This window comes from Haliotis cracherodii, unplaced genomic scaffold, assembly GCF_022045235.1.
Source record: "Haliotis cracherodii isolate W230 unplaced genomic scaffold, xgHalCrac1.p SCAF_8, whole genome shotgun sequence".
NCBI classification, from domain to species: Eukaryota; Metazoa; Mollusca; class Gastropoda; order Lepetellida; family Haliotidae; genus Haliotis; species Haliotis cracherodii.
Window position 1 is genome coordinate 36347830 of NW_027266341.1, and position 24137 is coordinate 36371966.

Sequence of the window (24137 nt, forward strand, 5' to 3'; positions counted from 1 at the left end):
GAGTGTCGAATGCTGCTACGAACTGTTGATGGTCGAATACGTATTTGGAGGCAACGTAACCCTCGTTTTGCACCAAGGAACATCCAGAAGACCTTAGCATGTGGCGGGGGTTCTATCATGATATGGGGTTGTGTTTCCTTCGGCTGCAAACTTCCGCTGGTGACAATTCGTGGAAACCTGAATGGCCAACAATACCAAGATACCGTTCTTCGTCCAGTGGTAGTCCCTTATTTTGACAACCCTCCTCTTCAGACAAGACCTGTTTACATGGACGACAATGCTAGACCACACCGATCTCGTGCAGTTTTGGCTTATTTGCGTCAAGAAGCTATTGCCACTCTTCCTTGGTCGGCCTGTAGTCCGGATCTTAATCCGATTGAGCATCTCTAGGACATTCTTGGCCGGAAAATCAGACATCGTGATCCCCCAGTTCAAAATCTCGCTGGACTTGAAGCCGCACTTCATGAAGAATGGATCCGTTTGCCTCACAGAAGCATTCAACGACTTGTAATGAGTATGAGGCGTAGGGTTGAAGCTGTGGTCAATGTCCGTGGATCATGCACACGTTACTGACGTTTCTGTCTTGCAATAGACTCTGCACTCTATAGGGTGTCTATGTGACACCTGATATGGCTTGCTGATATCATATCACGAAAGTTTTTCAATGTTTTTTAATCCTTCAATTTCTGGTCTTCGGTAAAATTTCTTTCTGCTCATATTCTTTTGGAACACAAGATAAACTTGCTTTGGGACAACTTTTGCATCACATGAGGTTTACATATACGGCTTATAACAATCGTACATCTCGTTATAATAGTCATCGTTAAGTGCCAAAAGTAACAGCTCACAAATATGGTGGGTGGCGCTTAACTTTTGTGCATGTGTATATGTTATAGTCCAGCAATAAAATTATCTGACTACGGCTGGCTGTCAGGTGGTATTTGTGTATGTGTTGATCAATCCGTCAACATATTTTGTAAGTTAATTAAATCAGATGTTGATAATGCCTTGTGCCTGATCATATCAAAAGTGTTCCTTACAATTGATAACAAGAGTTTGCCACTAACGTGGCTATATCCCCTGCCCCTGTTGCAGAATTTATGACATAATTATATCTAAACAAACCCTAACCTTTTTTAACCGAGGTGGAACTTGTCATGGAAATTGTAAAAAAAGAAGGGTTTGGAACGTAAGTCCATCTTGTTGCCATGGAAACGTGAAAAAATAAAAAATTCTAAAATTTCTAAATAGCAAAAGGCACCAGGTCAGCATGTACCTGACAGACCTGCCAAGTTTGATGAAAAAATATTGAACGGTTTATGAGTTATGCTCCGGAAACGAAACGTGACGGACGGACGGAGCCCGTTTCTATATCCCCCGCCAACTTTTATCCCCATAAAAATGTAAACTTGCTATGTACATACATACCACCAGCTGGCTTGCCGTATTATTACCATGTAGTCTCATACTGTAGTATTGATCATCGTGAAGAGTTTCTTTAGATAATCAGTCGCAGCTTAAGGATTCTATCAGTGTAGTCTGTGGAAATATGAATGCTCGTACTTGTCAACAAAACAATCCTCTAGTCGATCTACAAAACGATTTGGACCATAGTAATTGTCCATTTCCAGACGGTGAAACGTATGTGTTGGAGATCGGAAATCCCATGACACCGTTATTAAAAAAATTGGTCAGATGCTGCTAGATATGTTGTATACATTACAGTTGTTCACTGTCAATGGGAGAGTATGTGGAACAACGTCTCCCTGAATTAGCTTATAACATGCTTCTACATTTAGATTACATTGGAAAGAATATTAGGACATCGATTAAAAGAAATCTTTTATTTTCGCATTAGTGTGGTTTGTTGTTTGTTGTCAGTCAGTTAGAAATGTAAATATGTTTCTTTATGAATTTCGAAATCGGTCTTTAATTATGTTCTACCAAGAATGGCATTCCACTTAAGAGGACAATTCACGTTATGAATATTACAAAACTTCAAGCATTTACTTCAACCAGAAATATATAAACAAAGCGGCAATAGAAAGTATAGGTTGACAATTTGTAATTTTCCTAAAAACAGCGATAACTAGTGGAAAGTGGGTATTGGGAATATGACTGCCCAGGAACAGGTACCGAAAAACACCTCACCCGAACGTGCATGTTAGCTGTATAAATGCGTTCGTCTGCAGGGAATAACCACACGTGATGAAAGCACACAAAAGAAATGCCACGACTGTCACAGGAGTAGAGAGAGAGAGCCATCGGTATGGCCGAAATGGTCCAACACAGGTCCAAATTGCCAGAAGGTTTGGTTGTACATCATTGACAGTAGCTAGGATGATTCAACAGGACAGGGCAGGCCTAGAACCGGACGACCCCGAGTGACAACACCACTGGAAGACGGTCAGATACGGCTCATTCACCTGCGAAACAGATTCGTAACGGCGACGGCAGCAACAGCGTTGGGACATCCCATTAGCCAACGTACCGTACTACGACGACTTCATGCTGCTGGAATCCGAGCGTATCGTCCTTTACGAAGAATAGTACTGACTGCTCAACATCGACGCCTGAGACAGCGATGGGCGAGGCAGATTCGACGCTGGCCAGTGAGAAATTGGCGTCGAGTGCTGTTTACTGATGAAAGTCGGTTTAACTTGTTTCGAAATGACGACAGAGAACGAGTTTATCGACGCAGAGGGGAGCGTTTGACTCTGGCGTGTATTCGAGAGGTCCATCCATTCGGCGGGGGAGGTGTCATGGGGTGGGGCGGTATTTGTGCAGATCAGAAGACTGATTTGGTGATTATACAGGGAAACCTGAACGCTGTGCAGCACAGAGAACAAGTGTTGCAGCCAGTTGTGCTTCCGTTCTTACAAAACCAACAGCAGGGGACATTGTTTCAATACGACAATGCCAGGCCCCATACTGCAAGACTGACTCGGAACTTTCTAAACTAGCAGAACGTTGACGTTTTGCCCTGGCCTGCCCACTCACCCGATATGAATCCTATTGAAAATCATGAGACCATCTTGACAGACAGATTAGAGCACGCCATCAGCCTCCCGTCAACAGACAAGAATTGCAGCAGGCCCTGAGAGACGAATGGCAACGGATTCCAGTCCACGTCAACATCGATGAGGGGGCGTATCACAGCATGCATTGAGGCAGCTGGAGGTCATACACGCTGTTGAAGGCAACTGTGTTGACAATGAACTTGTAGTGTTTGTCTGACAATATTTTGGTGACATTTCAGACAACTTTTGAAATGAAATTTCTTAACCCATCATTGTTTACCTGGAGCTTCATTACCTGGTTTACTAGGCCTATTTGTAAATGAAGGAAGAAAACTGTCCATTGAAAAAGAGAAAAGAATTTGTCCATTATGTAATCTAGAGTTAGAAAATGGAATTCTTTTTGTGTTTGTCAGTCCATTTGACAATGATCATCAAAAGAAATATATAAAAGATTATTTAATAATGCCACCGATAAACGCCTTTGTAGTTATTCTGACGACAAAGAACGAATCTAATATATAAAATATTTCTCTATATATTGAGCATGCATTAGCCAAAAGAAATGAATTATTCAAAGGACGTGTACATCCCAATGTATATGTATATGGGCCGGAGGCTTTTTGTGCAATAAACTTCTTTTGACTTGACTTTGACTCTGTTGATGCATGTCGCTATATTTTATACTATACTTAATAATTATATCAATCATAACACATCAATAGATTGGTGAGCAACAAATACAGCTTTATCGTGAAGTATGTAAGTCGAAACTAGGATGAATATAAAAACACATGTATATAAATTGTACCTCAGTATTCTTTCTGCATGCAAAATGTGCGTTTAATAAGCATCTGAATACATTATGCAATGCAATAAATGCCAGTTACGATCTACTTGTTTCATTGCTGGTACCACAATTTCGTGAAAATTGACCAATATCGGGATATTATTGTACTACGCATGACCCCAAATGACGAATGCAAATTTGGATCAGAGCCTTTGTTGTGCTATATTACATTGTAACTCAAAGGACTTAATTAATCTAATCACGGCCTGTGCTAACATGACAACAATCGATGGACCACATTTAAAAGTGTTTACCTTGTGTAATCATGCAATAAAAGACGTTTACAAAGACCACCAGGTAATGTCTTTTCTTGTTCAATCTGTTTTTTACACGCATCCCATGTTACACTCAATGAACACTCGACATGATAAAGAATTCACTGTCGCCACACAATACCCAGTGGTCCTGACTGACCTCTCACGCATGACTCCCTCCCAAGTATATATTACTTCCTTGTTGCCCGTAATGGCGGTTGTGAGGACTCTGCTTGTGTGGGTGGTTGTGGCAGAGTGTTGGGTACAACATACGACAGGTGAGTTGATAGTTTACCCCACTACTTTTATCTACCAAAGTAAGCTTTCTACATGTACTTGTCATGTGTAATTCATGTATATATTGTATCACTGTAACCTCATTTACTGATCAAATACCAAGGAGTTTTCATCTTGGATCTTCAGATAAAAACATATAGGATTATTCCTGAGCGAATTTTTAATATTCTCATTATCCAGGACTGTACAAAGGTCGTGAGAAACGTTCACGTTCACATGTATACATGTATCTTTGTAACTGACAGTTGTGCAGTCGGACCACAGCTAACCTATTATGGCCTGTAAATTTATAGTGACAATGCCTCGCCGAGCGAGACGAGCTGATCGGGTGTCATCTTGTTACTGTCACATGATTTTGAAAAGAGGGCAGGCTCGAAAACATGTGACGCAGGGCTATATATAAAGTTGCTTTTCAATTATCAGTTGAGGTAACCCAAGGGAAGCTTGGTGGCTTCATTTCTAAGCTCGGCTACGATACTGACAGGTTATGTTAGACTGACAATTTTCCCGTTATTGGGTCGCTTGTTTGATGGCGTACAGTGCGCCAGTGAACGAGGTTTAAACCTAATAACTGCGTTTTGAACAGAAGCATTTTTAAACGATCAGGTTTTGCTGATTTGCAATATTTAGGCTGTTCATCAGTCGGGATTTTGTTGATGTACCGCTCATTGATAATTTTTATCGTAAGTGAATAGTATCCATGCACTGGGCGACGGATCCTCGAGGCCACAATATCTAAGGATGCTACATAAAGAGTACCAGAAATATGAACGGAAAATCCTTGAATGGTTAATTAAGATTTGTTTAGGCTTTGGAAACAGAAACCGAAACACAACTGATTGGTTAGTGTTTATGCAGTTGTGTTTCTCAAAATAAAGAAGTTGACGTCCATACATTCTCTTCCATATACATGTATCACTTTTAATATGATGATCCTCAGCAAACCTTAAGCAGTATATACTATGATATGGGCATTGAAGGTGAAAATGACCCAGAGAGGACAGATTAAGGGGAAATATATGTTATAGATTTGAAAGACAAACGACAATAAAGCCAATAGTGCATATGACATAACGGATCATCATCACACATAAATGCGGATTTTTTCTCAGCTGCAAAAACGATAAAATGTATGTGTGTGCGTGCGTGCGTGCGTGCGTGCGTGCGTGCGTGCGTGCGTGTGTGTGTGTGTGTCAAAGTAAGATTGATCAGCAGAGAGCAGAACCACTGACCTCCATATGAGCCCGTTTACCGTCAACAGCAACCATTTTTGATTTTCTAATACTGACCTCACATATTTCACATGAAAATTCGGTTACAGAATTCAATATTCGACACTGTTGACGTTTCATGTTACAGGTAAGCACCTCCCTTATATATGCCTTCTACATCTATATCTTATTGGTAGCGTATCAATTATATAGAATATAGTACTTAATAACCAATCAAGTAATGTAATTTCAAGTTAGTAAAGAATCGATCACGTGTATTGTAAACATCGCGCTAATCGTTTTTACTTACTTAATCACTGCACTAGCATAGCACGTAAGAGAATGTGTGAAAGGAATAATAATACTATAGGAAAATTTGTTTCATATTTTAATACAATATTATACCAAAAGGACAATTTTATGGATCACTGCCTGGTAGCACTCAACACTTTTCTCATGTTGACGTTTCATGTTACAGGCAAATAAATACATTTTAAAGAAATTCCGTCTTCAATACTTGTCTGGGACGACTAGAAGCCCGAACCTGCGACACATGTAATTTTGCATGTGTGTGTGTGCGTGTGCCTGCGTGTGTGTGCCTGCGTGCGTTTGCCTGCGTGTGTGTGCCTTCGCGTGCGTGCCTGCGTGTGCGTGTGTGCGTCGTTGTCACCCTGCGTGACTGTGTGTGCGTGCGTGCTTGCGTGCGTGTGGCGTGCGTACGTGGCGTGCGTACGTGCCTACTTGCCAGCCTGCCTGCTTGCATGTGTGCCTGAGCGGGTGTACAAGGTTGTAATGCAGCTAGTATTAAATTCTCTATCCAAGAAGTACTGATGCGAAGATATTTGTGAATTTGATCGAGAATGTATGTCTGCCGCCGTCAATGTTTGATGTATTTCACCCCCGTGTGTGTTGTACAGGTTCCTGTCCAACAGGAAAGTTCGGGGACTCCTGCTTCTACTCCTGTCACTGTGGAGACTCCTGTGACCAGACTACAGGAGTTTGTGGAGGTGACTGTGATGCTGGTTGGATGGGAGGAGATGGAGCTACTTGTCAGATAGGTGTGATTTACAATGAAATTGATTTGGAAAAAAACCCAGAAAGTGCCCTTATCACTCTTTTTGATCAGCCACATACTTACAATACTTATTTCAACACATTGTACTTTATTAGTACAGTCTCCGTTGTCTACTGGAACAGCGTCCACCGGGAAAGCGGAAGCTGTGATTCCCGGCCGCGTCATACCAAAAGATACCCTACCTAGCACTGGTCATTAAGGGTTTAAAACAAGAACTGGCCATGGTCGACTCGGAGTCAGTATCACACACACACACACACACACACACACACACACACACACACACACACACACACACACACACACACACACACACACACACACACACACGAATGGCTACTTCACACACTCACACACTATCAAGCACACGAATATAATAACAGTCGACTGTAGCTACGGATAGTATGAATGTGAATAAAGTGCATATTCAAATATTATTTATTCAATTTAATCTCCAAAATAGGTTGAACTGTTGATTTCTGAAATGGCATTGTGTATTCATGTTGATTTCTGAGTTCGTCATTCCAGTGTTGACCGTCTTTCATAATTCCGTAATACGTATATTTTTGTGTCAGGACTTTTTTAATGCATGTACTCTTATGGTGACATATTACACTAATATGGTAGATTTACTTTTCGATAAGGTGGAAGTATCAACGTTGCCTGTGATGCATAATGAAAAGAGAGACAAGGTTAATGTCATTTCCGATATTCAAAACAATCACTGTTTCGATTTAGATGAGCGGGATTATATTTCATTCTAGTTAGTTTTCTTACATTTTATGCAAATTGTGTGTGTGGTGGGTACTACCAGTAGAGCAGCACAGTAGAGCTTCCCGTTTCCGTGATCTCCTGGTATCATCACTAATTTTCCAGTATAATTGTCACCGCTTGTGATCCGCCAGTCTCTGGAGTTGACGTATATTTACATATTTATATATATTTACATATGTTAGTTTAATGGCACCCTGAGACTATTTATTTAATAAAAGTAGGTTTTAAATGTTCCAACTGCTTAGCATTGAATCCTCAATGACACCTAAAATATGAGAGGACATGATGTTTACCAATACGGTAAATCTAAAAGTTATTGTTTATTTCCCTATTAACCTCTTTCGACGGGTACTCAAACAGCTGTGAGAAATACATGTCGTGACTCTGGAATGCCATGAAGTCATGATGCAATGTATGACGTCATATGCTTCCATGACAAATGAAGCCTCCCGGTTAACAGAATGCCCAAAGACGTTTTTCTGACAACTTTTAACCCTCATGGTGCCTGGACGTCAGTCAGCCTGCAAACCGCTCAGTGCCGCACTGTGCTGACGTCGCGGTTACAAAAAACGTACACATTGTATCAAAAGTGTTGCAACGTCTTTATTTCTTCACACAGTGTAACCAAATTGTATAACATGCAACTCGAGTTGATTGTCTTTCCATCAGTATCTATTTTTGACGTCAAAACAAATTGACGGAAGTTGTCGTGATTACTTCATACGCAGACCGTTTCAAAGATTATGTCACAAAACGAATGACAGTTTGGAATGTATATCTTGAAGAAATCCCGGTTACGTCCATATATGTTTCAATGACCGTGCTCTTTTATTAGTGATAAAAACAACTTCGGGGTAATTGACATCATTTTCAAAGGACAAAATGTGAAAGATCGCTTAACAGCCCTAACAATACTCAAATTGACATCGCTCAATATCAGGCATCATTGTTATTTCTTAATAATTAATAAGATTATACTAACGTAATATCAAACAAGAGTGAGTACATGTAGATTCAATCTAAATTGTTGAAACGTTTTCATGGGCAGCAAATCTATTCAACAAACCTATTTTCGATCACTCGCAACTCGGCCGCCATATGTCATTGTTTCACTATGACCACCAGAAAACATACATCCTCGTATCAGCTCGTATTTCGCACCTGGCTGCTTAACTTAGAATTTTGCTCAAAATATACTTGTATGGCCAATCCATGAAATACCACTTTTTCTTTCATTTATTCATTTGATTTATAAATACGACTTTAGAGGTGTATTTACACCTAGCTAGGTATGTACATGTACATTTAAGAACATACGTGATAGTTTATTTCCACTAGTTTCCCATTCCATCCCATTCTACTTAAGGAAACGTTTGAAATAGATAATGATCGTAGGTCAATGAAAGTAATGGAATTATTTGTCATAAAAGGAAAAATATATTCTTGGTATTGAACTTCGAAAATTTAACCAGGAAAATCTTTAATATAAATGGTTTATTATGTTTTTTTTTCTTTTTTACTTAATTTTGGCCTAGCTAAACTACAGCTTGGAGGGAAGATATATAAAAATGAAAATGGTGAAAAAAAACCCCACAAGAATGCATTGATTTTGCTCTTAGACAAATATTTATTTAAAACAAAATCTATTTCATACTGAGGATACAAAACAAAGTAGAATCTAATAACTACTATGTCACTGGTCGAAGTATTTGGTAATTTAGATAATGCAGAGAGAAAAAAGACATAAATATAACTATGTAAAACATCAAAACGAAATCACATTTACACTGAAAACTTTCAGAAATTGATTATCTATATATTGTGAAAAAATCTAATTACTTTTACTGTTTATGTTATAAATTGAACCATTCGAGATTCCAACAGATGAAGCTAAAATATTAAAAATCTTGGTTGTTTAATATTGGATCCATTTTCACAGCTTTCTCAACTAAATGCACATTATGTCTTTTGAATATCAAGCCTTCAAACAAATATGAAAAGCACATGTCAACATACCAATTAGAAAACTGCGCCAAATATTCTAACACTGTTAGTCAAATTATAAGCGGTCTAATTCACTCGTCGGTCGCCGTAGACATTTTCCAATCGTGATGTACTAGATATGCTTTCTAGTTCAGTCAAAGAGAATATTGTAATTAGGAAAATGAAACCACGTGTATCCATTATACTACCACAACATTAGATCAGCTGTTTCATGTTACGTCATCCATGTCACAACAGGCGAGGTCAAATCACGCGCACCTGTCCAGACGACAAATTCACAGCGGCGGGAAATCACCGACCGTCTATTAGCCTATTTGAATAAAATTGAAGATTGTAACGAAATAAAATTAATTTTACTCATTGCTGACATTTCAGATGACATATCAAATAAAAGTTGAAGACTTGCAATAGATTATCATACGTTAATCGAGAGTGCAGTGTACATAAATAATTTGTAAATCTAATATTAATTTTTGATCTTATATCCATGGCAGAATGTTTGAAAACGAACTATAATATATTCCATTTTCTGAAGAGATTAGTAATGTGTATTTGATGATATATATGCATACACAATTGGTTGTCAATTATCTTCTACAATCACAGCATGTACCATGTACATTAGACTCATGGAAAATATTATTTCAGCAAACCAAAGACGTATATTCTATATACGTCTTTGAGCAAACCAATCACAGCGCCATTATCACAGTTTCAATGAAAGGAAAAACAAATCGAAATCGAACTTAACAGCACAGCGTATCCATAAGCGGTTAATCCAAATACAAAAAGGTATTGATGTCATCATTGTAGAAGTTATGTTGATGTTTTCAGTAGTTGCTTTAAGTTTGAATCGAGTGTACCATCGACAGAAACGGGGGCCGAGCTACCACATGTGGAACCGACCTTGACACAATTTGTTTACAATATGGCGTCGACTCACGTTAGACGTCGTGGCCACACATTTGAAATCTCCCTTTGCGACAAAATGTGAAACAGTTAGGGCAAGTCACTCACGGTCAGGTAGTTTGAGCAATCACACATGACTCTTAGTCATTTCATATGATAAAAGTAGCAGTTATTTGTCTGAACGGGCGAGTATGTAGGACAACCGGTAAACAAGAAATCGCGGCACAGATATGATGCGAACGTGCCCTGTCGATCACTTCGGGCTTGGCCATTCAATGTTTAGGTTTTGATCATGAACCTCCTGCCCATAAATATACTCTATACCAACTTAATATTAACGATTATAGCTATCTTTCCATATATTTGATTTGAATATTTTCTGTAAATCAGCATCATAAACAAAAAGACAATCTGCACTGTCGGTTGGTATGTAGCGCCGTGCTAAATCGCCATGACACAGTCGATAAACATATGCAATACTTGAACAAAAAACTTCCGTGGCCGACTAAACGTTAGTACTCTTACGCCAATAACTGTACTGTGGGGACAAGTAAATCTTCCTGACCAGTCCGATCAAATTTCTTTTTCAAATTGGCTGTCTGATATAATAATAGTTACGTGTATGTGACGGGTGCATAATAAATAATTGCCTTCATTCGCATGAAGTTCAACATGGCAGAAAAAGATCGAGAAGCGCGGTAACGACATTACTAATCTCGCCATATTTCGCAATCCGTAGCACTGCATAAACTATGAGTCACACGATATTAACGTTGACATGATTAGGGTAATGATGGTTATAAATTCATTCAATGAACGTCATAAATGTAATGGAAATATACACTGTCGTTTTCTCATGTGTACCGACCATTCCGCCATTACCGATAGTCGATAAAATTATACAAAACGTGTAAATAAACTTGATCATAAAGGAGTGAACAGAATTGTATTTACGTGAATAAGTATACAGTTGCGAAAAATATGTTTTTCTGACCACTCAGGTCATATTTTTTCTTATGAACAAGGATTTCGTCTGAAAACATTTACGTGTTTGTGACATGGGTGCAAATAGTCCTTGGTCCCAGAGAGAAAATTTGGCAAATTGGTACCACTTCGGGGGGCAAAGGGACATATGCATTTTCGTACAGCCTAGTATACATTAGTCATATTATGACATGATTTTGTCCACCACAAGGTATCAAAATCCCAATAATAGAAAATAGAATCTGTTAGCAATCTTGATTGTCATTAAGGTTTTGTCTACTGATTCTCCATCCACAATTTCATTGAAACACAACTAAGTCACACTTGAATTCATGGTACATGTGTACACTAGTGTGTCCAAGGTCAAGGTCAACATGAGAGAACATGTCTAAATAGTCAGAGATAACATGCAATCCCTCTTTATGCTGAGTGGTTGAGATTCGTGAAGACTCTATGTCCATCTTGTTAAAGAGTGAAGTGCTGTCCTAAGAACTGTCTTCCAAGGTAAGCTGTTCTTCAACAAATACAGGCTGGATGTCACAGAGAAGAGCATGGGGTGAATGACTACTCTCCTTGTAGTAATGTTGAAAATATTGACATCCACAAATCCTTTCTCTCTGTCAGTAATCAAGTTGGGTGAGATGTCAAGGTCATCGGTAACAACTGAATGGCTAGTTCTTTGCAATATAGCACATATATTCTGTTAGGGAAGCGCCTTGTCAGTGATAGTGATGTCTGACAAGCTTCCCAACTCCTGTGCACTTGACTAATCCAAGCTGAAATTGTCTTCTCTCAAGCTCCCATTCCTGTAGCACGATGCCTATGCTTGAGGGTTGTTTAACCAGCATTGTAGGCGTCTAAGACCTGCCTTACTTCAGGCTTTTCCCCAAAATTAGAGCTGATATTAAAATACACTTGATGATATCTACATAATTACAAACATTATCAGTTCAGTTCAAGTCAATCTTCTTCGTCTCCACAACTGTCGCCCAACACGCTCTCCTCACCAAAGTTTGTGCATGTTTGGAGTTTCCACATGCTAGTACATATAAATCCATTTAAGATGCATGTACAGCTGGGAAGTTTGCATGACTTGGGACACTTGCAGGCTAACAGCTGCAACACAGCTTCAGGAGCTGGAAGACCACTCATCCAGTCAACTGCCAGGTCGTATCCATCAGCTGTCTGTTCCATGGTCCATCCAAAGCCATCAGGTGATGGGATGTTGGGCCTGTTATTGAGAGCTTTCTTCCATATTGCTGTTTGATAGTTGGCTCTCTGTGAATGTTTCATCAAACAATCTCTGCATGGTGGAAGTTGGTGGGATTCCATTTCACTTTTTTTTTAAAGGAAAAGGTTGTGCCGCAATATATTCACATGCTTGAGAGAGAAACCATACAAAGAGCAAGTAAACTCCTCAAGTATGGAAAACACTTCTTCTGGCAACTTATGATGGAGTCCCAGTTCTTAGAAGCAGGCTTGGTACTTCTTGTTACCTTCAAGTAATCTCAAGGCAGACAGTTTACCTTCCCCAGCAAAGGAGCTGATGGTGTCACATCCTGTGAAGGCATGGCATCCAAGAATGGCTTCAGATACGTTTTGTCCCAGTGCCTTCCTAACATTGGATATACTGATGAATCTTGTTCTGTTTCTTGTTCCAAGCTTCATGTAGACATCCAACTGCAGGAGGGAAAGCAAAGACAGGCATAGGAGAAATACATCTGTATCCTCTGAACATACAATAATGGTTCTGTAACCTTGAGTTGATGCATGGCTGGCATGAAGAAGAAGTCGAGTATCTGCTCCTTCTTGTGTTGAGTTTAATTCCTCTATATAGTCACAGCTTTCTGGACTAAGCTGAATGCAATCCTCTCCACATGTGATGAACAAGTGTTTGTTGCCAATCTTAGAAGTACATTTCTCCTTCTTCAACTCCATGACGAGAAACTGGATGAGATTCTGCTTGTTGCTTGAACTAGACAGAAACTTTCGCCATTGTCTGATGTTGTGACCAGGTGCGATGTTCTTAAACTGTGTTCCTGTACCAGCTCCACTGTGACTTCTTTCTGCGTTCTTGATGGACACATCTTTGTACACATCGAACACTACGTCAATTCGTATTGTATTTGTGTATGATGCATCTTCATGGAGTGCTTCAAACTCTTTGTCCTCCAAACCTTCAACTCTTCTTGCATCTTTTGATTTTCTCTGGCAATGGTTTCAATAGATAAGGTGTTTGGTAAAAGAAGAAGCTTGCCATTGTTGTCAGTAAATATGTGAAGGCTGTCACCAAATTCAGAACTAAGTTTACGATGCAGGTGCTTCATTGTTGATGCCTTGATTTCCTTGCATCCAGCATTTTCAAGCAGACTTCTCAACTTACTAGCAAGGTCTGTCATCTTGAGCACAGATGGGTTTGAAAATACTGTGGTTCTAATGTGCTCACAAACTTCTTCAAAGGCCATTGTTCATGTTCATAAATTTGATCTTCGGTTTGCTCTAAAGGAGTTGTATGGTGATACCTCTCTTCATCCCTTGTGTAATCTCTATAGCAACTTCTGTGGTAGTGTACTTCAGCTGCAACAATATCTCTGCTAGTAACTGCAAGGATTTTAGAATCTAACTTCAGTTTTGCTATTCTCCTGAGAGTTTCATCAGTTCTAAGTTGTAACCATATTACTAACTGCTCCCTAGAGTTGGTACCTTTTTTATACTTGGTCTTGCTGCAAAATACACATTTTGCCTCATACACAGTTGTTGAAGAATGGCCTGACCTGTTCAGTTTCTCTCTCACGAGAATAGACTCTGCTGTTGCTTCAGGTGACAGGAACTTTTTCAGATCTCTTTCATTTGTAAATCTGCTCCGACAATTTCGGTGGTACAGCAGTGATGGAAATTTATCTTCTTCTGTTATTTCCGCTATTCTTAAAATATTAACATGTTCTCAAAGTTTTGCTGCTCTGAATAGTGTTTTCCACGATGAAACAGAAGACAGTGTGGTTAAATTTGAAGAAGACTCTTCACAAATGATGCAGGATTCATTGTAGGTCTTCTGTTTGGACAAGATGGAAACATCTTTATCAGATTTATCTGCCATGGTCCACTGCCTTCACAGATAGGGGCTGCAACCAAAAGATATTTATAAGTCCAGTGCAAACCTGTTAACATAAAAGTAAATTCATTTTAAAGATACAACTTTAGCCTAACCCAGCAAAACATATATCGTATTAAATCATCATCCATTGCATATTATATTATCTGACGAGCAAATCTCTGAGAGGACTACACTCACATTTTCCCTACAAAGATTCCTTTGAGATTTTTTACACAAAAAAGCCATCAGTCATAAAGAAAATTAAAAAAATGGGCATAGCTTCCGCGTGCCGGGCTACCTGCCCGGTCGAAGGAGCATAACCGCTCAATTTCTTCAACCCCCCTACCCATGAGTCAAGGGCAACTGCCACATGTATGCAATGACTCCCCCATTCCCCAAACAATATGATCATAAATATCAACTTACTTGCAACAAATGTTTCTCTAATTGGTCTTAATAGAACAGCACATATTATTACATAATATACATACATTCTTTTTTTAAAACAGTAATATTCAACAGAGTACTCATGCCATAATAATATAGTCTTAAGAAAATACTATCTTCTGTTGTTTGTTTACACTGTCACAACAGATCTAATTACCAAATCTTTGCATAGATACATTAAAACAACAAGAAGCATTGCACATTGGATAACTAGAAAATGTTTTTTAACTGCTAACTCCCAACTTTGAGCATCTTTTGTATGTTAGATTTCATTTTTGAGCAGATTAAAAGAAAAGTTAATTGGACTATATTTAGACATGACCAAAACTTTACCTTTTCTTACAGTGTAACAATATTCAAATAAAAAAATAACAAATGATAATTGGACAGCAACAGTAACTCACCTTGTATAGACCTTGGTTCATTGATGACATTTCATATGTAGCTGTGCATGACAAGAAATAGTAGACCACTGTCAACCAGTGCTGAGACCTGGTCCCATGCTGCTGCCACCTTGACTGTGCTAAAAATAGCATGTGGCTACTACTCGCCTGCAACTGGTTCCACAATATGTAATTAGCTGGCAGCAGCAGGGCACTAACTAAAAGTGGCTATAAATGTTAAAAGCTGTGAAATTAACTTTGCTATCACATAAAATCATTTTAAACACATTAATGTGTAATGTTTGGTATATGTGACACTTTGCCCCCCCAAGTGGTACCAAAAACATATTGGGACCAAGGACTAATAATCAAAATTCGCCGTCATTCGCTTGGTGTTCAAACATAGCAGAAAAAGGCCGAGAAGAGCGGTAGCCAGTTTACCAATATCGCCATATTTCGCAATCCGTAGCATTGTATAAAGTATGAGTTACACGATGTTAAGGCTAAGATGATGGTGGTTATAGTTTTGACTTTGTGCACTCAGTGTTAAATATAAAAAAAATCACAGTTTAAAAAGGGCATTTTCTCGGGACCATATATGGTCCACTGCCACTATGCGGGTGTGAAAGGTGAGGGACCATATATGGTCCCGTGGCACCAAGAGGGTTAATCAACGAACTTTTATGATAGATGCGAATGCCATATATTTCAAACTTTGGAAGAAGGGAAAAGTCCAGAAGATTCCCAGGCGTAGAATCCTAATGTTTCATCCAATCCGATTGTGACACACTCGGGAGGTGTAGTAGCCTAGTGGTTAAAGCGTTCGCTCGTCAAACCGAAGACCCGGGATCGAATCTCGCCATTGGTACAATGTCTGAAGCCCATTTCTGGTGTCCCCCGCCGTGATATTGCTTGAATATTGCTAAAAGCGGCGTAAAACCAAAATCACTCACTCACTCACTCACCTTATCATCGCTATTATCATATATCTTTGTTGATGACAATATCTTCACAGAGTCCTCAGCAAGAATATGTCATGGTGTGTGCATCAATACTGTCACAAGCAGGCTAAAATTATCCATGCATTCATAATTCTCCCGAAAGATGGAATTCCTTACATTACTGTTAACTTACAGGTTTACAAAGTGTTACTATTATCATCACTATTTACAAGAAAATGATAATGCATTCCCTCTTGTTTTGCTTTAAATAGGTATTATACATTGCTGTTTTGGAATTGTTATGTATTTGTGGAGTATGTGGATAATTTGCTTGTGGCTTATGAAATCTCACTGTGACACACACACAAACCGATTTGGGAAAGCTACAGTAAACAGAACCATCCAATAACGTTGCGTCATCACATAATTCCATATTTCAGAACGTTTGAAATTGAATGTTTGATGATGCAGAAAAGAATATATTTAAATAAGAAATACGGTTAATATATTCAAACATTCATGTTTTTTAACAATAGGTTATATCACTGTCCTACCGTTTCTATCAAGATCAAATCCCTTCAAAGTTTCAGCATTTACTCTCCCTCATATTAAATCATTTAAACATTTAATTGTTGAAACTTTACATACATAAATACTGCTTTGCGCACAAAATGGGGAAAATTTCATCATTCGTTTCTTTGAAAATCACATAGGCAAACCGAACAAACATTGTCTTATTTTCATTCATTACATGGACCAACAACAGAAAGACCCATGTCCTTCTGGACTGTATAAACCATTTTGGTCACATCTAGTGTTTTTATGACATGTCTTTGAAAATATATATCCAAACAGAAAACATCGCCAAAGAAAAATCAGCCACATCTCCTTACAAAACTGTAGATGGAAACCGGGACCAGGATGTGCTCCATAACTCCTGCTTCCACACTTTAAGTTACTTAAGTTACTTTTCCCTGATATATAATACAATGTTAAAGTTAATTAAAAGTTTTAATTTAAGGGAATGTTGCCTACAAAAAGACAACAACTTCGTCCCAAACTGGCTATGCAAGTAGTGGCTGGACTGCAGACAAAGCTGTAGATGGGAACCGGGGCCAGGTTATGGAAGAAGGCTCCTGCTTCCACGCTTCTAAACAGGGGAGTGTGTGGACAGTGGACCTGGGACAGCCGTACAGGATACATGACGTCAGGATATACAACCGGGCAGGATGTATGTATGTGATATATTTAGGCTCTAGAGACATTCAAATATTACATGTACTGACATTTATCTTATGTAAACATATTTTGAAAACCCAAGATTCAATGTAGATATTACTCTATTTTACAACATCTGCATCAGGATATGTTAGCATATGTAGGTTTCATATAGGATTCCACATACTATAAATATTTTGTACCATGCTCATCAGTCAGCTTTGTTTGACAAGGGTATAAGGATCTATACCGAAACGTCGCCTTTACAGTAAATAAAGAAGTTGTTGTACATAAATTATCTCTACTTTGTCAAACAGAATAAGTACATAATACCTCGATATGCTGCAGTTGCAGTTCCCCTTTGAACTTGCATTCACAATTGCTGTGTCCCTTAATAGTTGCCTCAAAGAATTACTATTTTCTCATACATCAAGTTGAACATGTTTATTGGGGCATACAAAGAATGTTGTCTTCAGCAAGACAAGCAATTTCTCTTTTTACTGTCGAGCCCTTGTGATGATTCAGAATCTCTCAGTGGAATGTAAGGACCAGACCATGATGTATTTTGAAATGCATGTACGTCACTGCCAATATTATTATCAGCCGTGACCCATCATTCAATCCTAACTTTAATCCTAACATTAATTGTCTCCTTGATTATATATTTATTATTATCATCGATCATTTAATTGTCTGGTTTGTTTAAATTCTGCGGCGTCAGGCAATAAATTGTGTGAATGGCGGGTGATACCGGTTGGGCAGGACATGCTTACCCTTTCGCGAACACCCGGTGTCACCAGTGATTTTCAGCTGTCCATTTATACAATCATAATTTTCACAGCTACTTTGCCCTATCTGCCAAATGGAATCTGTTTCGGCGGATAATCTAAACTGGTTATTCTCTTCCATTGGCGATTTATTTTTACACACAAAGTTATGTCGTTCCTGAATTCTACGTAAACTAGATGCAAAACAAAGTATCAACAATGCTTTTACAGTTTTCACAAATGCATGGTGTATATTCGTTGATGTGTATGTTCCACCACCAAAACATGCTAGTTTTGATGATATATGAAAGGCAAATAATTCCTAGTAACATAAGATTCATGAGATATGGAATTTGAAAACATAATCTCTTACAATGCGACAACGATGTCATACATGCATGCATATGATATAGTCGGAATCGTACATCCTATGATTTAGGATTACACAAATGGATTTGTCGCTTATATTTACTTCATTATGATCACCATTTTTAGACATTTGGAGACTCCGGAATGCTGTCATCTCTCTGAGTAATGTCTCCACACCCACAGTTCCCTGTTACGCCTTCCCCAATGACACAGCCCAAACAAGCAAAAGCGTGTACGACGTGATCATGACGTGTGACGTCACAGGGAGATACTTCACAATCACACTTAACACAGAGTTACTAAATCTGTGTGAGGTGGAAGTGTTTGGTATGGATAAATATTTTATTTGTTTTGTTTATCTATCTTTGAATCAGATATGCCATTCCACCATGACTGTTTAATCAGGAGGCAGTGTTATGCAAGGGATATTTTGAGGTTCGTTTGCCCCTCGTGTTACATACATCAGTTAACACATTATATCTTTGAATTACTAGTATTTAAGTTATTGATGCCTTGATGCCAGGTGTGGTCAAGTCGATCAATATTCCACGCCACACCTGTGCATAATTCATCCTCTGATCGCCTGATTATGGTCCGCGGCATTCTAGGTTTTATGTGTTTCACCAAAGGGATACACATCTATGACTTTCAGATCTCTTTGCTTTCATAACAATATCTGACGCTAATTTGTAATTTCTACTATCAACATTTCTTGTTTTTTAAAGACCAACTGTTTAAACCAGAAACAATAACAACGCTATCGCACAATTCGATTATATATTTAGTCTGCAGTCACGGAACCTTTGGCGAACTTTGCAACCATTTCTGCCATTGTTCTGACGGGCCCTGTGACAGATTCAGTGGGATCTGTGCTGGTGACTGTAGACCAGGGTGGCAAGGACAAAACTGTTCTACCGGTAAGGAACAAAATTAATTATAGCTGTAATTTTGGATTTAGTTCTTGTATGAGAAAAAAACCTTGGATACCTATGTCTTAATAATAAATGTATAATGAAAAACATTTACCTAACTTTTCCGAATGAGTCTAAACATCCTCTCAACCCACGCTGAAAACGTACCATGCCTTTCATTTCTAGCGTGTGATAAGGACCAATATGGCGTCAACTGTAACGAGACATGTGGAAACAGGAAATGTGCTGCTGCTCCGTCGTCATGTGACCGGCATACAGGGTCATGTAACACTGGATGTCTTCCTGGGTGGACAGAGGTGGACTGTAAGCAGGGTACACCATCACCATTCTTCTGTATAAAAAGACAGATACACATACTGTTTGAACTTTGTATTGTCACGTAGATTATTGTGTACAGAAAGCTGAACGTGGAGTATCTGTACATGTGCACACACGTCACCCTCGGGAAGTACATCGCAGGTCAATCTATAGGATATGAAACAGCGTTTCTGGCTGTTCACTTAAACTCAGCTAACATTCCTTCTCTGTTATGCTTCAAAAAGATTATCACAAGGATAACCTTCTTTCGCCTCACAGGCAGCTTGGGTTGCATAATCTCCAGGGAGACGAGAATGAAAATTGAGTGTTCACAGATCCATTGCCCGGGATAATAATAGTATGTTGCGCTATGAGCATCCACTTGGTGAATGGAATCTGGCGCATTATAAATGCAATTATTATTATTATATATTACTACTACTACTACTACTACTACTACTACTACTACTACTACTACTACTTCTACTAATAATAATAATCCTATTTAGATTAGATTATAGATATTTAGATGTATTTGCTGACCACTGGATCTGCATCCTTGTGTAATATGTAAGAAGGGTATGTATGCACGGATCATTACGTTAACATGGACATGCCACAGTCACGACAACACGGCTATATGGTGCTTATGGCGAGACACATTGTATATATGACGATATCGCGTATACTCTTACAGAATGTTCCCTTGGGACCTATGGGCAGAACTGCAGCTTGCTATGTACTGACAGGAACTGTGCAGGAAACTCGTCATGTGATCACGTGACAGGAAAATGTGTTACCAGATGTAAACCAGGATGGATGGGCATAGACTGTGTAGAGGGTAAGTCAGTAAGTTCAATCAATTAGTGCATTATTTCATTTTAATATTATGTTTTTTTACCGGTATCAATGCCAATAATGATTGTATACATATTTGTTCATGTTTCAGCTTGTGAAACTCATCGGTATGGTCCAAACTGTGATAAGGCCTGTGCCTCCAGACATTGTGTGGGGAACTCTTCCTGTAACACAACTGGGCACTGTGAAACCGGGTGTGAGACAGGGTGGACACTGGACGACTGTACAGGTATGATTCTGTAAGCCAATTCCAAGAGGATTCTGGTTGTAGTGAAGATGGCAGTGCATATCGATGGAAGTGCATAATTTCAGTAATTAGGGGAGCATCTTTTCTTTGCAGCCTGCGACAGTCAACATTACGGAGCTAACTGTGTCATGACCTGTACCTCCAGACACTGTGTGGGGGACTCATCCTGTAACACAACAGGGCACTGTAACAGTGGATGTGAGGCAGGGTGGACACTGGACGACTGTACAGGTACAGGTCTTGTGCTACTGGGAACATATTTCAAACAGTAAAACGACACAATAGTCCAGACATTTCTCTTATCATTGTTAAAATGAAAGAACATAATTATTAGTAATGCTGTATTTAGTTCCCAAGGCGAAATGATATAACAACATGTAACACCTAGTCTTGATGTCTCTACTTCTATATATATTTTGGTGGCTATGGACATCACAATATGTTCAAAATCTCTTCTCAAAAGCATAAATTAAGTGTACATCAAAAGTGCAATATCCATCATTTCTGCATGAAGCGAATTGCTGCGGAAATCCATTGTATTGTAATGTACATGTATCAGTCCAGCATCTGCTTGTCCCGTTTTACCCAAACAACCACCTGAGTGAAATTCCCTCGGAATAAAACATCCATCAAAACTAAGAACTTTTTGTCTCTAGATACAGTTTCTTTGCTCAATGTTATGGGGCACATGGTATAGTACTTATGTGAAAGTAATTATGTTAACTGTGTCTTATGCAGTTTATGTAAATACTATATAAACGTATCAAATCCTATGCTAAATTGATGTCCTCCCATTTCTCTTATGAGCGTGCATTATTCACCAGAAATGAAGAATCCTCACTTGTTTTTTCTACAGTGTAATCATTATAGTTCTGAGAAACAAATACCAGGAATACCAATCCTGTTCTAAATAGTAATGAGCAGCCATGAAGAAGAAGCATTTGAAAACCCTCTCTCTCAAAGTTAGCCGGTGAGATCATCCATATTTCCAAATTATCATAATACATTTCACGTTGTTATTGTCATCCCAGCTATATTTTATGTGTCTGTTCAAGTTTGGAACATATGTCATATTAATACCGTTCCACCCATTTGTTGACATACTTCCAATACAAACTTTCTCAAGAGGCCATTGCATCAACTGGACCTGATCCTGATGATTCCATACCAACATACATTTGGGCTGCAGTTGGTGTCATCCTGGCGGCCCTTGTGCTGGTTCTCATCATTTTCGTCCTAAGGTTCGTACTAATTACAGTATAACAATGTATGAAGGCTTTATTTCGATCTTTTAGGTTTGGCTCAATAAAAAGGATGTTTGAAAAATAATAAATACATATTTTACTTTTCATAGACGCAGAAGACAAAGGGAAAGGAAACATCCTAATGATGGACTTGTCCAGAGACCTCGAAAGAAATATGAGACACAATCAGGTACTGATAAACGTTGTTGAACGTTTAATAAAGTCTAAAAACATATGATGTGTATTTTATGTAACATTTTTTGGGCAGAGACATTAATACTGCCAAGAGAATCACTGTCCACCATTGTTTCGGCGGATAATCGAGACTGGTTATAATTATTCTCTGGGCGTTGACGTTTTACATTTCGTTTCAGATGAAGGAAATGTCTATATGAATGTTGGATTCGCTGAAGAGAAACAAGCTCAGGTCCAGACGAAGGGATCGGTTGGAAAACGTCCAAGTGTGGTAACTTTAGAGGAGGAGGACGATGATGCACACGCTACAATACAACAAGGGGAAGCACCGGAAATCCCTGACAGAAACTACTACAACCTGGATGAGGCTGACGTTGGTCATGTGATCTCTGTGTCTTATCTAGAGGCAAAAGTTAGAGACTTTGAAGAATCACCACAACTGGTAGAAGGGGAATTCAAGGTTGTATATTTTATTTAAAACATAATTTGAACTCATATGAACGGACACGGAGATAATATCCAATTAACATATACAAACGTAAAACCAGAACAGCTAAACCATAGAGAATGATGATGATAAGGATACTTCTTTCTCCACAGCGTCTCCCAGATGGCTTCATTCATCCTTACGGGGAATCACAGATGCCCCAAAATAACGGGAAGAACAGATTCAAAGGATATTATCCATGTAAGTTGAACATCAAAGAAAATTGTAACTTGATTTCAATTTACTATACCTACATATTTACCGACCATATACTTATGGGGAATCTGCGCCCACAGATGACAACAACCGTGTGGTACTGCAGGATGCTGGTGATGGCGGAGATTACATCAACGCTAGCTACCTGGACGTGAGTTACAAAATCGAATGCCTTCGTAAAGCTTTCAAATTGGGTTATGGAAGACATGTCAACAAATTTGATGATGCGTAACTGACCAAAATGATGTCCGAAGCAATTCCCTATTTCAACCTGTATCATATGTTTACGTGCTTATGCAGGTGACACTTGCCTTCTCCTGTGTTTGTGACATGTGCCATCCTTTCACGGAAATCTGGTATCATCACTCTGTTCATAAATATATGTCTATGATAAAGTCAGAATATCACTATCGATTCAGCTTTTAGAAGACATTTCTAGGATTTCCTCGTCTATGGTTGTTTACCACCGAAGTGAACTTAATGATAGTGATTGTGAGAGTTTGATTTAGCGCTGCGTTGAACAGCATAGCAGTGATACCACAGAGTGACCCAGTGCAGGAGGAAAATATGAACGTTTATCGTGTGGTATAACCCACGCGTACGGGTATGTTGATGACGATACAAGGAATTCAACTTGCAGACCATAGCATCCTGGCATGGCCAAGGGGCACCATTCTGCACAACAATATTAGAGAAACTATAATCATAAGCCAGTTTCATTAATATGTTGTTGTTTTTTATAAGTTGTGTTTACTTTCATATTCACATTTTCTCTCAGGGCTACAAAAGCGTCAGACGTTATATAGCCGCACAAGGTAAACTAGCAGCAAAAGCACACGTTAGGGGTGCAGCCAATCAAACCAATGTATTGTAATTACATGTTTATGATCTGATCAATACATGTATCAACAGTTAACATCGATACGAAACGAGACAAATATTGTATTATGAATGATTATTGCATGAACTATTGATTTTAAACTATTGAACTATTGACCAATTGCTACATGAAAAGATCAACCGTGTTTAAAGGACAGTGAACATCTGTGGTAAAGATACTCCTCATA

General features: G+C 38.8%; 1 protein-coding gene across 3 annotated transcripts in view; it reads left to right on the forward strand.

The window, feature by feature from the left end:
- LOC139450444 (receptor-type tyrosine-protein phosphatase epsilon-like) overlaps window positions 1-24137 on the forward strand; it is a 70372-nt gene that overhangs the window by 33632 nt on the left and 12603 nt on the right. The window contains exons 1-15 of one of the 3 annotated variants that reach the window (XM_071232151.1): window positions 4315-4399; window positions 6547-6687; window positions 17262-17471; window positions 18721-18921; window positions 19380-19511; window positions 19692-19838; window positions 20521-20664; window positions 20773-20910; window positions 21022-21159; window positions 22055-22169; window positions 22283-22362; window positions 22547-22827; window positions 22968-23055; window positions 23151-23221; window positions 23849-23885. In XM_071232151.1, the coding sequence (XP_071088252.1) occupies window positions 4333-4399; window positions 6547-6687; window positions 17262-17471; window positions 18721-18921; window positions 19380-19511; window positions 19692-19838; window positions 20521-20664; window positions 20773-20910; window positions 21022-21159; window positions 22055-22169; window positions 22283-22362; window positions 22547-22827; window positions 22968-23055; window positions 23151-23221; window positions 23849-23885 (1990 nt within the window). In that variant the 5' untranslated portion in view covers window positions 4315-4332. Of the gene's footprint in view, window positions 1-4314; window positions 4400-6546; window positions 6688-17261; window positions 17472-18720; window positions 18922-19379; window positions 19512-19691; window positions 19839-20520; window positions 20665-20772; window positions 20911-21021; window positions 21160-22054; window positions 22170-22282; window positions 22363-22546; window positions 22828-22967; window positions 23056-23150; window positions 23222-23848; window positions 23886-24137 lie in introns of those variants that run through there. The other 2 variants (XM_071232152.1, XM_071232150.1) reach the window with 2 other exon arrangements.